The 16,157-nt window shown below is 45.5% G+C and overlaps 1 protein-coding gene across 1 annotated transcript; it reads right to left on the reverse strand.

Annotated features, from left to right (window-relative positions):
- Window positions 1–2,247: 2,247 nt before the first annotated feature.
- On the reverse strand, window positions 2,248–16,020 carry LOC137096685 (zinc finger protein 160-like). Its single transcript, XM_067466366.1, has 2 exons — window positions 15,826–16,020; window positions 2,248–5,775 (listed from the first exon to the last, which is right to left on the reverse strand). Exon 2 carries the CDS (start codon window positions 5,601–5,603, stop codon window positions 4,113–4,115), a length of 1,491 nt encoding a protein of 496 aa, XP_067322467.1. The 5' UTR covers window positions 5,604–5,775; window positions 15,826–16,020; the 3' UTR covers window positions 2,248–4,112.
- Window positions 16,021–16,157: the final 137 nt, after the last annotated feature.

Genomic DNA, 16,157 nt, shown 5'->3' on the forward strand with positions numbered 1-16,157 from the left:
CCGCTAGCTCAGATAGGCAAACTGCCGGGTCGTGGGGTGGACGGTACACCAGCAGGATCCCCAGGCTGTCTTGGGTTCCCACCTTCAGGTAGATACATTCAAACCTTGGAGATTGCGGAACAGTGCGTCTGATCAGGGCAATGGTCTGCCGGAAGATCACCCCAACCCCTTCTCCACACCCCCCAGACCTAGCTCGCTGATGCACCCCAAAGCCTGGAGGACACAGCTGGGTGAGGTCCCCCCCCCCCCAGCTCGTCCAGCCAGGTCTCGGTGATGCATGCCAGATCCGCCGCCTCATCCAGGATCAAGTCCTGAATGACAGATGTTTTGCCATTGACAGATCTGGCATTTAGAAGCAGGATCTTGAGTCCGGGGGTCTTTCTTGGAGACTACCACACCTAACCTCCTGCAGGGTCGCAAAAACTCTGTTGCGCTTCTCCCTGGGTTGAGAGTGACCGTTCTTTCGCCTGCCTCACACAACCACAATGGTGCCCGCCCCAACTGAATCCTCATCCCCTTCCCCCCCGCCCCAAGGCTGGACTGATCAGAACTGTATTCTAAAGGAATTAGTCAGCTCTTCAGAACTGGAGAGCCACCTAATGAGTTTATTTTACTGGAGGAGGAAATCTCCACAGAGGAAAGGGAAAAAGAATAATCTGATATAGTGAGGGAACTGAACAGTGGGAACATGATCCTTCAGAATCTGTGTTGATCCAGGGTCTGGAGAACAAGCCCTATGAGGAGCGGCTTCAAGAGCTGGGCATGTTTAGCCTTCAGGAGAGAAGGCTGAGAGGATGAGAGCCAGGGATCAAGAGGGGAGGGGAATATGTCACAGGGAGAAGGGAGCAGGCTTCCTTTCTGCTTCCCTGGAGACTAGGACGCAATGGAACAATGGCTTCAAACTACAAGTGAGGAGATTCCACCTGAACATGAGGAAGACACATGGCTCAAAAGCAGTATGTGTGAAAAAGATCTTGGGGTCCTCGTGGACAACAAGTTAAACATGAGCCCACAATATGATATGGTGGCAAAAAAGCCAATGGTCTACATCAATAGAAGTCTAGTGTCTAGAAGTCATGCTCCCCATGCTCTATTCTGCCTTGGTTAGACCACACCTGGAATCACATTCAGTCCAATTCTGGGCACCACAATTCAAGAGAGATGTTGACAAGCTGGAATGTGTCCAGAGGAGGGCGACTAAAAGGATAAAGGGTCTGGAGAAGAAGCCCTATGAGGAGTGGCTTAAGGAGCTGGGCATGTTTAGCCTGAAGAAGAGAAGGCTGAGAGGAGATATGATGAGAGCCATGTATAAATATGTGAGAGGAAGCCACAGGGAGGAGGAGGGAGCAAGCTTCCTTTCTGCTTCCTTGGAGACTAGGACGCAATGGAACAATGGCTTCAAACTACAAGAGAGGAGATTCCACCTGGACATGAGGAAGAACTTCCTGACTGAGACCCGTTCAGCAGTGGAACTCTCTGCCCCGGAGGGAGTGTGGTGGAGGGGGGCTCCTTCTTTGGAGGCTTTGTTTAAAGGCTGGATGGCCATCTGTTGGGGGTGCTTTGGATGCAATTTTCCTGCTTCTTGGCAGTATGGGGTTGGACTGGATGGCCCATGACGTCTCTTCCATCTCTATGATTCCTGACTGCGGGGGGGAGGGGGCATTGTTCAGCAGTGGAACTCGCTCTCTCTTTCTCTCTCTCTCTTTCCCGGAGGGAGTGTGGTGGAGGGGGGCTCCTTCTTTGGAGGCTTTGTTTAAAGGCTGGATGGCCATCTGTTGGGGTGCTTTGAATGCAATTTTCCAGCTTCTTGGCAGTATGGGGTTGGACTGGATGGCCCACCAGGCCGATGATTTCTTTCAACTTTTATATTGCCCCTTCTTTCTCTAAATAACCAAATAATAACAGCATTGATGCCTGTAAAAAGGATTCTTACTAACAGTCCCAAACGCTGCTCACCAATTCTAAATGATTACTATTTAAATTCAATTACTTGCATGGAGGCTGTTTAGGCTTTGCCACCAAACTCTGTATTCTGAGGTAATTTTCAGTGATCACTGGCTACCACCACACTTTAAAGGAGTATTTAGCTTTTGGTTTGACAAGAGCTTTTTAATAGCTTGAATGTGCTGGGTTTGCACTCAGGGCTCTGACCTGAGATTCCTTTAAATAAACGCTGCCACCAATCTTAAAATTCTGTTTCTCCAAACTGCAATGGGACTAGTTCACAGAGAGGCACTCTTGAGACAGTTGTTGTTTAACAAAGAACAAAGTTGTTTATTTGTGTGAACTTCAACAATACAGGCACTTAAGCTTAACGGTTGCAATAATAAATTGGAGCGTATGGTTACTTTAAAAACAGTTCAATACTTGGTTTCAAAACAACTCTTCACTCCCTCCGGAAAAAGTAGCAGATTTCCCTCTAACTAGAATTCCTAAAAACTCCAGGCAGTCCTTTCTCTTGGATCTGTCTGTTCTCTACACCAGCTATTCTACCTAAAAACTGACCACTTTGGCTCCTATAACTGCTCTCCCTAACACACTCAAAACCTAATCTTCTTCTATTATTTATTTATTTATTTACAGTATTTCTATACCGCTTTTCTCACCTCGACTTAGGGGGACTCAAAGCGGTTTACACATAACTGACAAAACTTCAGAGCCATACACTGGACACTGACGCGATGCCAAACCATAACAACCACAACAATAAAACCACAATTAAACATAAATCATAATTAGACAGTACATAAGCAATCATTAAAACAATAAATAATAAGAACTGTCTCGCCAACCCTCAGACCGACTGAACTGTCAGATTTTAAAACGCACCCTTTCAGGCCATTTTTTCCCTCACTTTCATTAAGCTCCGCCCACTTTCTTCTAGCCAATCACAAAGGTTCTCCACATTTCCCTCCAGGCTGCTCCTAAGCTCCACCTGCTCTAGGAAACGGTTACTCTAAGATGGCTGCCTCCATGCACCATCCCACGAAATGGTTGCCGAAAATGCTTGGGCCTACTTCCTGAGCCTTTCCCTGGCCTAAAAGTAGGCAATTCACCAAAATGCCCCACCCCCATCTCCCAAAGGGACTCAGGGTGTCTTACAAAACAGCACATATTGGTACTGTGAACACGTAAAATACAAGTAAGATATATCAATGTTAGTAATAGCACATCTTATCAATTAACTTATTCAGACTCTATTTTTTCTGCTACAGGAGAGTCTTGCGTTTGCAACCTAAATGGGCCGTCAGAATGTTGGATATGCGTAAATATTGGACAACACGGAGATTAAAGAAAAGCCTATTAAACATCAGATTCCATTACAGATTGCATTGCATTGCACCAAAACATCATGTTTTACAACAAATCAACAGAAAAAGAAATTCAATATACAGTAACGTTGTGAGTCCACTTCAAGGTGAGAAGGGCGGAATATAAATACTTTAAATAAATAAATAGTAATTACTGTATTTACGAATTTTGCACCAAAACAGACAAGAATTGGGGAGATGGAGGAAGGGAACAAAAATGAAGTTGCTATTATTATTTTACTGACACAAAAATAACGTATGACACAACAAAGAGAGTGTCTCTGGGGCCAGAAACCACTGTTCTCTCCAATGTGTATTCTATGTCGATGTAGAGTTCAACTCTCCGAGAAGCTCTTTCACATGCCTTGAGTTTATAGGGTTTCTCCCCAGTGTGGGTTCATTGATGTGAACATAGACCTGAACTGCAGCTGAAACTTTGTACATACTCTAAGGATGTCTAGGGTTTCTACCCAGTATGAATCCTTTGATGTCTATGTAGATTTCCAGTCTCAATGAAGCTCCGTCCACACTCCAGGCATGTATAGCCCAATGTATTTGTACTTTAATCGTTTTCTCAGGGTGTATGTCTTAATTGATTATTATGAGTATAATTTTATTTGATTACTCAGATTTTATTTTGATTTTTTTTGTTATAAATTTGTGTTATTATTTTGTATTATTTTAAAGATCTTAGTATTCACATAGGGTATTAAATGTTTGATTTTTTTGTGTGTGTGTGTAAACCACCCTGAGTCCTCTTGGGGAGAGACGGCGGTCTATAAATAAAGTTTTGTTATTATATTATATATCACTCAGAGCGAAACTCTTTCCACACTGCAGGAATTTATAGGGTTTCTCCCCTGTGTGAATTCTTTGATGTGATTGTAGATTTCCATTCTCAGTGAAGCTCTGTCCACACTCCAGGCATTTAAAGGGTTTCTCCCCAGTGTGAGTCCTCTGATGTTTACGTAGATGTGCATTCCGAGAGAAGCTCTGTCCACACTCCAGGCATTTAAAGGGTTTCTCCCCAGTGTGAGTCCTTTGATGTGAACGTAGATATCCACTCCGAGCGAAGCTCTGTCCACACTGCAGGCATTTAAATGGTTTCTCCCCAGTGTGAATTCTTTGATGTGAACGTAGAGATCCATTCGCAGTGAAGTTCTTTCCACACTCCAGGCATTTAAAGGGCTTCTCCCCAGTGTGTGTCTTTTGATGTGAACGTAGATGTGAACTCGAAGGAAAACTCTGGCCACACTCCAGGCATTTAAATGGTTTCTCCCCAGTGTGAGTCCTTTGATGTGAACGTAGGATTGTACTCCGAGTAAAACTCTTTCCACACTCCAGGCATTTAAAAGGTTTCTCCCCAGTGTGAGTCTGCTGATGTGAATGTAGATGTGAATTCTGAGTGAAGCTCTTTCCACACTCCAGGCATTTAAAGGGCTTCTCCCCAGTGTGTGTCTTTTGATGTGAACGTAGATGTGAACTCGAAGGAAAACTCTGTCCACACTCCAGGCATTTATAGGGTTTCTCCCCAGTGTGAGTTCTTTGATGTCTATGTAGATTTCCAATCTGAGTGAAGCTCTGTCCACACTCTTGGCATTTATAGGGTTTCTCCCCAGTGTGAGTCCTTTCATGTGAACGTAGAGTTCCACTTTCAGTGAAGCTCTGTCCACATTCTAGGCATTTAAAGGGTTTCTCCCCAGTGTGAGTCCTTTCATGTGAACGTAGAGTTCCACTTTCAGTGAAGCTCTGTCCACATTCTAGGCATTTAAAGGGTTTCTCCCCAGTGTGAGTCCTTTGATGTGAACGTAGGATTGTACTCCGAGCAAAACTCTGGCCACACTCCAGGCATTTAAAGGGATTCTCCCCAGTGTGTGTCTTTTGATGTGAACGTAGATTTGAACTCGAAGCAAAACTCTGGCCACACTCCAGACATTTAAAGGGTTTCTCCCCAGTGTGAGTCTTTCGATGTGAATGTAGACCTGAATTCTGAGTGAAGGTCTGTCCACACTCTAGGCATTTATAGGGTTTCTCCCCAGTGTGAGTCCTCTGATGTGAACGTAGATGTGCATTCTGAGTGAAGCTCTTTCCACACTCCAGGCATTTAAAGGGTTTCTCCCCAGTGTGTATTCTTTGATGTCTACGTAGACTTCCATTCTCAGTGAAGCTCTGTCCACACTCTAGGCATTTAAAGGGTTTTTCCCCAGTGTGATGCCTTTGATGTGAACGTAGGCTTTTACTCCAAGCAAAACTCTTTCCACACTCCTGGCATTTATAGGGTTTCTCCGGCATATCAACAGTAATAAGGGTGTTTAATTGCAATACAGATACTTGACTCCTTTTTTCTTTCTTATCTGAGAGGTCAAGAATTCTGCAAGATCATCACCTTGAGAGGATTTCTTCTTCCTATATTATTGGTTTCTTTACTGCATTCAAGAGGTGGCTCCAAAGATTCCTCATTTACCTGGTTACGAAAGAAGTGAAAGATTATTATTGTTGATGATATTATTATTATTATTATTATTATTATTATTATTATATTGATTCATAGCCTGCTTTATCTCCCCTCATGGATACTGAAAGCAGATGAACATAAAACATCAGCATACAATTTAAAACATAAAAATATGCAGACATTAAAACAGAATTAAATATAAGCGGTATTTAAAAATTCCCAGATAAAACCATTAAAACATACTCAAGGTTAAAAACCACAAGACCCCTTGAATTGATCTTTACAATCTTCTTCTTTAAAAGCCTGCCCAAATAAAAAGGTTTTAGCTTCTGTAAAGAAGTTGATTATAAAGTGTATGATTTTAACTGTATTTGTGTTTGGATTGGTTGCACTAATGCTGGAGCGGCCTAGCTGAGAGGAGTGCGTTACCATGGAGACGATGCTGTAGAGAAGTGGGAGGAGCTTAGAGGGGAGAGTTTGAAAAACGACAGTTTATGTTCTGTCAGAGTTAAGGTTTAGGTTCAGAGGAGTGAACAGTCAGAGTTAGGGTTTAGGGTTAGAGGAGTGAGCAGTCAGGAGTTAAGATTGGAGGGTGAGGAATTGGTAGAGGAAAGATTAGGAGGTTATAGCTGTAAAAGAGTGAATTGTGAAGCAAAGTTTCGAGGCTTTGGAAAGCCAGATTAAGCTACTGGAAGTTTCTTAGCCAGAGAGTCTGATAAGGGAAACATAACCAGTATTCCGTTAGTCTAAAGAAAGGCTAAAGAATAAGCTTATTAAGTATCTGATCAAGGGAGGATCAGATAAGGGAGACATCCCTGTATTGGAACTTTGTTCTGTAATAAGTGCTTCACCTCAGGAAGATACTGTATAACCTGAAAAAGTGTAACATTCAACTAACCAAGCATTATTCTGAGTTCTATAAGAAAAGTTACAACTTGCAACCACACGCTTTGTGCTCAATAAACTTGTTCTCTTTTGTTTGAAGACTGCCTCATCTCCATTAATTCTGCGTCCAGTGTGCCATATCTCCCAATAATACCTCACATCACACATTGATGGCACCATTAAGAGTAATAAATAATAAACCGTCCCTCCTCTCTCCTAACTCGTTACAGCTTCCTACAGTAAGGACAACAGCAAGGAGGGGGCCATTTTGGCTTCCTTGAGGAGGGAGTTCCAGAGTCGAGGGGCAGACACCAAGAAGGCCCTCTCTCTCATTCCCACCAGCCAAGCTTGAGATGGAAGTGGGACCAAGGGAAGGGCCTCTCCTGAAGATCTCAGTGACCAGGAAGGTTGATATAAGGCAGTGTTTGCCAACCTAGGGGGCGGGGCCCTTGGGGGGCAGCAAGGGGGCTTTCAGAGGGGTCACCAAAGGCCATCATAAAACACATTTCTGATGGTCTTAGGAAGCCTTTTGAAGATCTCTTCCTTTTTGGTGTTTGTGAACTACAACTTCCAGAATTCAAAAACAGCCTCCCAATACCATCAGTATTCCATGTTGGCCATGTAGGTAGTGTGCCAAGTTTGGTGCAGATCCATTGTGGGCAGGGTTCAGAGTGCTCTTTGATTGTAGGTGAATCCCAGTAACTACAACTCCCAAATGCCAAGCTCTATTCTCCCGAAACTCTGCCAGTGTTTACATTTCGGTATACTGAGTATGCGTACCAAGTTTGGTCCAGTTCCATCATAGCCTGAGTCCACAGTCCTCTCTGGATGTAGGTGAACTACAATGCCAAAACTCAAGGTCAATGCCTACCAAACCCTTCCAGTATTTGCTGTTGATCATTAGAGTTCTGTGTACCACATTTGGTTCAACTCAATTGTTGTTGGAGTTCAGAATGCTCTTTGGTTGAAGGTGAAGTATAAATCCCAGCAACTACAATTCCTAAATGACAAAGTCAATCTACCCCCCCCCCCCCAAAAAAAATTCCCCCACCGGTATTCAAATTTGTTGGTGGAGTTCAGAATGCTCTTTGATTTGAGGTGAAGTATAAATCCCAGCAAGAACAACTCCCAAATGACAAAATTAACTCCCCCCCCCCAACCCCACCAGTATTCAAATTTGGGCAGTGAAGATCATTGCCACCTGGAAACCGATGTCCTCAATGCGGGAGAACATGTGGGTCAAGACTAGGGCTCCATAGCCATCTGCAGACCCACCGCCAAGATACCACATCTGGAAGACCCTCATCCTCGAGCTACGAGGCATTGCCTAATAAGTAAGTAAATTTGGGCGTATCGGGTATCTGTGCCAAATTTGGTCCAGTGAATGAAAACACATCCTGCATATCAGATATTTACATTACGATTCATAACAGTAGCACCTGGAATCACACTGGGTCTAGTTCTGGGCCTCACGGTTCAAAAGAGAGATGGACTCTAAGCTGGAAGGTGATCAGAGGAAGAGGGAGGCTCAAAGAACGAAAGGCCTGGAGACCATGAACCATCCCTCTGAAGAGGAGCGCCTGAAAGAGCTGTTCAGCCACAGAAGAGAAGGTTGGGAGGAGGAGACATGGAAGCACAAATACGTGGAATGGTGTCCTAAGGAAGAGGGAGAGGCTTCCTTCTGCTGCCCTGGAGACGAGGACTCCGTGGAGCCGTGGGTTCAATGACAGGAAAGAAAGGAGATTCCACCTGAACACGAGGAAGAACTTCCTGGCCACGTGGAGACCTGTTCAACAGTGGAACTCTCTCCCTCGGAGAGACATTCCTTCCTTGGAGGCTGTGATGATGTGTACATTTTTTTTCCTACAGTTATGTATCGTTATAAATAAGGGTTAGTAATGGTAAGTATGTAGTATTGCATAATATAGGGGGATGGTAACCGGCTTAGCTTGCTTTGAGCTGAGTTGCTATGGAGATAGGGGCGGAGCCAACTGCCACTTGGCAGGGCAGCCACTTTAAACTGTCTGTGGTCGGTGAACTACAGAGGTGGTTGGCCCTGTTGTGTGTGGAAAACCAGCAGGAATTCTGTAGTTAAAGAACTACAGGGGAAGACGGATTCTTTGATATTAAGAATCAGGGTTTGGCTTTATTTATTTATTTACTTTACTTATATACCGCTGTTCTCAGCCCGAAGGCTGAGAGACTCCCCCCTGGGCACACAGAAGACTGGGCGACTTGGAAGGCGCTGAACAGACTGCGCTCTGGCACCACGAGATGCAGAGCCAATCTTCAGAAATGGGGCCACAAAGTGGAGTCCACGACATGCGAGTGCGGAGAAGAGCAAACCACTGACCCCCTGCTGCAATGATGCACAAGGGAGGACCTTCTTGCGGCAACACCGGAGGCACTCCACGGGGCCAGAGACTGGTCAAAGGACATTTAATCAGCTACCAAGTTTGCAAACTTTGTGTTTTTTTTTTGTTTTTGTTTGGGTTTTTTTTATCTGTTTGCTTGTTTTGTTCTGTTAGAAATGTAATACAATGTTCTGGTTGCGGATGACACGATAAATAAATAGCCCGAAGGTGACTCACAGCGGTTTACAACCAACAAGAACAGCAGAAATTCAATGCTAATATAAAACAGTTAACAATCCCGCGCAGCACACAATTAATAAACACTTACTACAATAACTATTCACTATCGTCTCATCCACAAAAACATAATCCAGACTCGTCAACCATTTTCCATTCCTATGTCCATTACCAATTATTGCACTAATTATTGGAACGCCTGCTCAAACAGCCAGGTTTTAACTTTTTTACGGAATACCATTAGGGATGGTGCTAGCCTAATATCCGTGGGAAGGGCATTCCACAGCCGAGGGGCCACCACCGAGAAGGCCCTATCTCTCGTCCCCGCCAGCCGTACTTGAGAAGCAGGCGGGATCGAGAGTAGGGCCTCCCCGGAAGATCTCAAAGCCCTTGTGGGTTCATAGGCAGAGATGCGGTCGGATAGGTCGCTTGGGCCGGAACCGTTTAGGGCTTTGAGCCAAGATCGTTTAGATAAGTCAGGTGGCTTATTTATATTAAAAGTAACAGTTGTGGAAAAAAGAGGGGAAAACCTAATAAGTATCTTTATTGTAACAGAACCATCATAACGCAAGGATAAGCGTGTGCCTGAACCAATCGGTTAAAGAAAGAAAGAAAGAAACAACTTTTGAAAGGAACTAAGTTTGAAACCTGTTTAGTGGAAGGAAGAGTCCTTTGAAGATCTGTACCTCGAAGAGAAGAGAACCATTGAACCCATCAGGTTTCCTCTACATTTCAATGCACGTGTTACTGTTCTTTTCCTAAAGCCTTGCCTCTGAGACAATTTCTTTCCGAGTTAAGTCCCGCTACACAGAAGGAAGACCAAATCAATACTATTAGCTATCCAATAAATAAACCCTGACAACGTGGTGGCTCCTTTATAAACGGTTACAAATTGGTGGCAGTAAGCATACGCTTCCTCACAGAGGCTTTTAGACAGAGGCTGGATGGCCATCTGCAGGGGAACTTTCGTTTGCATGTCATGTTTGCAAATTGGTACGTTATAAATTGCATGCTGATGCTCTTATGTTAAGGCACTTCTGTCCTGGTGAGGTTTGAGGGGAGGATGGATCACGGATGATGGTGTTTGCAGTACCGTCACCCACTTTGGCCCTCACCTCCACAAACCACTGCAACCCACACTCCACTAATGATGGACCTGGTCTAAACCTGGGACACAGAATCCACACGACCAGTGTTACGCCCTGGTAAGGTTTGGGGGGGGGGGGGGGGATGGAATATGGACGATGCGATTTGCAGTCCCTTCACCTGCCTCCAGGCACCACTGCAAACCCCACCAATTATTTATTTTATTTATTATTTATTTATTCTTTCGTGTACTTCTACTCCGCCCTTCTCAACCCCCGAGGGGGGACTCAGGGCGGCTTACAAAAAGGCACAATTCGATGCCTACACGTAATACAGATAAAATATAGACAGCAATCAAAACTGTTATAACAGTTAAAAACAATCAATATATATCACAGTCAATAAAAAACCAATCTTATGCTCAACGTTCGCCACTCAGAGTCCATAACTTCATTCCACATTTTCCATTCCTATCAGTCGTCGTCGTCTTTTATTTATCTGCCAGATTGCCCAAACGCGTGGTCCTAAATCCATGTCTTTAATTTCCTTCTAAAGGAAAGGAGGGATGACGATGATCTAATTTCCCCGGGGAGTGAATTCCATAGGTGAGGGACCACCACCGAGAAGGCCCTGCTCCTCGTCCCCACCAATCTCACTTGTGATAGAGGCGGGGCCGAGAGCAGGGCCTCCACAGAAGATCTTAAACTCCGAGGTGGGACGTAGAGGGAGATCCGTTCGGACAGATACGCTGGGCCGGAACCGTATAGGGTTTTGTAGGTCAAGACCAGCACTTTGAATTGTGCTCAGAACTGGATCGGCAGCCAGTGGAGTTGACATAACAGGTCCACCAATGATGGACCTGGACACTTTACATCTAGTTGAGGCTGGGAGGGGGATAGAACATAGATGCAGTACTTTCAGCCTCTTCCACAGATGAATGCGACCCCTACGTATGACTGACCTGGACCACACTTGGGACACAGACCTGATGACCAACTGAACATACTGGAGGGGTTTGGGAGGGAATCGACCTTGATTTTTGGGAGCTGTAGTTCCCCCGCATCCAGAGAAATTGTGACGGCACCCCCGCCCCCCCGACAATGGAGCAAGACCAAACTTGGCACAGAGAACCCCATGACCAACTGAACATACTGGGTGTGTGTGTGTGTGTGTGTGGCGGGTACTGACTTTGCATTCTGGGAGGTGTAGTTATAATAATAATAATAAATAATAATAATAATGGTAACACTTTCTGTATTCCCCTCCACCATCTCCCAAAGGGACTCGGGGCGGCTTACGTGAGGCCAAGCCCGACAATACACACATCAGTAAATCAACACAGAAATAACATAAAACAAAAGGAAAAAAAGAAGTAATAAAAATAAAACACAATACAAAATATTTATAAATAACATATAACATATCAGCAATAAAACAAAAACAACGTAAAAAGAAAAGGGTCCAACACTGTGGGCGGGGCCAAATCTAATAGATGGAAAATGAATCTAACCGGGGTTTGTAGAGGGTACGGTAGGACTGGTTGACCCCACAGGTGGAATGAAGCGATTCAGAGGACATTTGGCAGCGAATCAGTCAGAACATGGAATTATTGTTTATTCCGGGAAGGAAGGGGAACAGGAGCCAGGAACGTCCTGCGGTGGTTCTGTGGGGGGCGGAAGACAGTTCCCTCTTGTCTCCTGCCTATATCACAGAATCCTAGAGTTGGAAGAGACCTGGTGGGCCATCCAGTCCAACCCCAATCTGCCAAGAAGCAGGAAAACTGTATTCAAAGCACCCCCGACAGATGGCCATACAGCTTCTGTTTCAAAGCTTCCAAAGAAGGAGCCTCCACCACACTCCCTCCGGGGCAGAGAGTTCCACTGCTGAACGGCTCTCACAATCCTCAGTTGGGAGCCCACCCACCCCACCCCACCCCACCCCCGGACCAACTGCTGCTCTGCCCAGAGTGGAGGGGGGGGGGGGCTGCAGTTGAAGACAGTTCCATCTTGTCTCCTGTGCTTTACTAATAATATAATATATTGTATATACATGTAATATTACTAATATAATGGTGTATTACGGTATAGTAATATATAATACTGATGTTGTACTATGCTAATAACTTAATATATTATATACCTTGTAAGCTGCTCTGAGTCCCTTCGGGTGAGAAGGGCGGCATACAAATGTTGTAAATAAATATGTAAATAAACAAGTAAAGCCAATGGGGTGTTGGCCTGGATCAAGAGGAGCCCAGTGCCCCGATCCAGGGAAGTCCTGCTCCCCATGCTCTCTTGGTCGGACCAACCAATTTTAGGGTTTTTAAATACTGGTCACCTGATTTTGCTCATTTTCATGGTTTCTTCCTTTCCATACAGAGAAGCCACTGAAATCCACAAGAAGCACGTGGACAGTCTCAACAGAAAGGAAGAAACTATGAAAATGAACAAAATCTGGCGAGCAGTATTAAAAAAACTCTGGAATTCCAGCAGCCAAACAACAGAGAGGGAACAATCAGGATGCTTGCCATAGATGCAGGCGAAACGTCAGGAGAAATGCCTCTAGAACATGGCTCTATAGCCCGAAAAAACCCACAAGAACCTAGTGATTCCAGCCATGAAAGCCTTCGACAATTGTCTGTATTTCGTTTTTTCTGCCTAAGTGGAGTATCTTGCATTTGTCCCCGTTGAACTTCATTTTGTTAGTTTTGGCCAATCATCTCTGTAATCTGTAAAGATCATTATGCATTCTACTCCTGTCCTCTGGAGTCTTGGCTCTCCCTCCCAATTTGGTCCCGCCTGCAAACTTGATGATCTTGCCTTTTTATCCTTCGCAAGCGCGATTGGTGGGAACGAGGGACAGGGCCTTCTCGGTGGTGGCCCGTCGACTCGCTCCCCAGGGACATCAGACATGCTCCAACGCTGTCAGTCTTTAGGAGGAGCCTGAAAACGAGGTTGTTCCAGTGTGCCTTCCCAGAATAAGGAAACTCCCGGCAATTGGTCCCTAAATGCACTTTATAGTGACCTAAGATTGTCTACATGTTCGATCCCTCTCCAAATTTTCTATCCTGTTTATATGTTACCAGCATATTTTTTAAATTTTTAATTAGTACATTGCCCTGCCACAGGTTTTTTAAATGTCGCTGTTATTCTTAATGTTTATTGCTATTTTCTGTTATGAGTTTGTTGTTTGTATTACTGTTGCTACTGTTTTAATTGTTGTATTCTGGTAAGTAAGTAAGTAAGTGTATTCTGGGCTCGGCCTCATGTAAGCCGCACCGAGTCCCTTGTTTGAGTCTACAGTTCTCTCTGGATGTGGGTGAACTACAACTCCCAAACTCAAGGTCAATGTCCACCAAACCTTTCCAGTTTTTTCAGTTGGTTATAGGATCCCTGTGTGCTAAATTTGGCTCAATTCCATCGTTGGTGGAGTTCAGAAATACCAGCAACGACAATTCCCAAATGACAAAATCAGTTTTTTTGAGTGGAGGACATAAATTGGACTGTTAGAGGTGTCTTGTGTCCAAATTTTGTGTCAATTCCCCCAGTGGTTTTTGAGTTCTGATGGTAGCACGAACTAACATTACATTTTTATTTATGTAGATTATTATTATTACTCTTGTTTGCATGCTGCAAGTCGTCTCAGGTTGCTTCTGGATCGAGAGAATCGGCTGTCTACGAAGACGTTGCCCAGGGGACACCTGGATGTCTTGCAATCCTGCGAGGAGGAATGCACCCTGAGCCCTGCCACATGCACAATGGAGGACCACCTTCTTGCGGCAACCCCAGAGGCACTCCAAGTGGCCAGAGACTGGTCAAAGGACATTTAACCAAATACCAAATTTGCAAAATCTGTGTGTGTGTCTTTTTTTTCCTTTTTCTTTTTAATCTGTGTTTGTTTTGCTCTGTTAGAATTGTGATACAATGGTTGCTGATGACACGATAAAAAAAATTATTACTCTTCATGTAAGTCATGAATGAAGATCCTGAGCAGGACCGGGCCCAGGAAGGAACCCTGCGCCCATGGCATATTTATTTATTTATTTACTTTATTTGTATACTGCACTATCTCAGTCCGTAGGCGACTCAGTGCGGTTTACAACAGGACAATATACAAAGTGCATAGCATTAGCATCTAAACAGTCACTAAAGCAGTTAAAACAATACAACAATACATCAGTAAATGAACAAACATCAATACATCCAATAACTAACAGATTACTGCAATGCGCTCTACGTGGGGCTGCCCTTGAAAACAGCTCGGAAACTTCAATTGGTCCAGCGGGCAGCAGCCAGGATGCAAACCGGGGCTCATTATCAAGAGAGGTCTACCCCTCTGTTTAAGGAGCTCCACTGGCTGCCATTTATTTTCCGAGCCCAATTCAAGGTGCAGGTGCTCACCTACAAAGCCCTGAACGGTTTGGGACCACCCTACCTGCGCGACCGCATCTCCATCTACGAACCCACACGCTCACTCCGATCCTCGGGGGAGGCCCTGCTCGTGATCCCACCCACGTCGCAAGCGCGCTTGGTGGGGACACGGGACAGGGCCTTTTCTGTGGCGGCCCCCCGACTTTGGAACGCCCTTCCAAAAGGCCCCTACTTTAGCAGTTTTCAGAAAGAATCTAAAAACTTGGCTGTTCCGTTGTGCCTTCCCAAATTAGGAATTCCCCACCCCAAATCCTAGAAGCACTTTAGTATAATTAAGATTGCTGCACACCGCACTATTTTAATCCCATATTCCTCCTGCCATTTCAGCACTTTTAACCCTGTACCCCACTGCTCTGGCCGGCCCAGTTTTTAACTGTCCTGATGTATTGTTTACTAGTGTTGTTATTCTGCTTAACTATTTTGATTTGCTTTTGTTTTATTGTTGTGTTATGTTTTGTTGTATTGTGTTCTGAGGCTCCGGCCTGTGTGAGCCGCATCGAGTCCTTCAGGAGATGCTAGCGGGGTACAAATAAAGTTAATAATAATAATAATAATAATAATCCGTCACGTCTCATCAGCAAAAATCACAATCCGATCTCCTCATCCATTATTCCAGTTCCAAACTCAGTCAATTGATTGCACTGCTTAATTGAACGCCTGTTCAAAGAGCCAGGTCTTCACTCTTCTCCTGAACACCAGCAGGGAGGGAGACGATCTAACGTCTGCGGGAAGGAAGGGCGTTCCACAGCTGTTCATACAGCCCGGAAAAACCCCAGAACAAGCCCGTGATTGCAGCCAGGAAAGCCTTCGACCATACACACCTCTCTCTCTGTGTGTGTGTGTGTGTGTGTGATCCTCCAGCAGGGAGGGAGGGGGCCCCACGAGGAGAGGAGGAGGGGCCACCACCGCGCAGCCCCGCCCCTCCTCCCAGGCCCCGCCCCCTCCCTCCCTCCCTCTCCTCGCCTGCCAATCACTCGGGAAGACAGGCGGGGCTCCTCCCCCCTCCCCCTGCCACACACACACACCTGGCCCCCTTGGAGGACTAGGCCGCGGCCCCTCAGGCTCACCTCCTGGGCGCGTGGGTGGGTGGGAGAGGCCCCCCGAGGCAGCCTGGCTTAGGTGGTTCCCACACGAAAAGAGGCGGAATGACTGGCTGACTTCCACAACCAGGCGCCCTCCGCTCCAGAATGGTCCCCGCGCTCACTCTCTTCCTTCTTCTCCGCGGCCCTGACTCGGAGTGACACAAAATGGCGCCGGGCTTCTTCTCCCCTCAGCGTAGCCCCGCCCACCGTGCTTCCCTCAGCGCTTTCCCGCCAATCACCTTGGGGGCCAATCAGGGCGCGGCTCTGCCCTGGAGACTGCCCCGTGGCCCCGCCCCCTCCGCTTTCCCGCCCATCCT

This window comes from Anolis sagrei, chromosome 3 (genome assembly GCF_037176765.1).
Source record: "Anolis sagrei isolate rAnoSag1 chromosome 3, rAnoSag1.mat, whole genome shotgun sequence".
Classification (NCBI taxonomy): Eukaryota; Metazoa; Chordata; class Lepidosauria; order Squamata; family Dactyloidae; genus Anolis; species Anolis sagrei.

What these genes read in the sequence shown, in the direction of transcription:
- LOC137096685 (XM_067466366.1), bottom strand. Translation starts at nt 5,603, where the DNA reads ATGCCGGAGAAACCCTATAAATGCCAGGAGTGTGGAAAGAGTTTTGCT.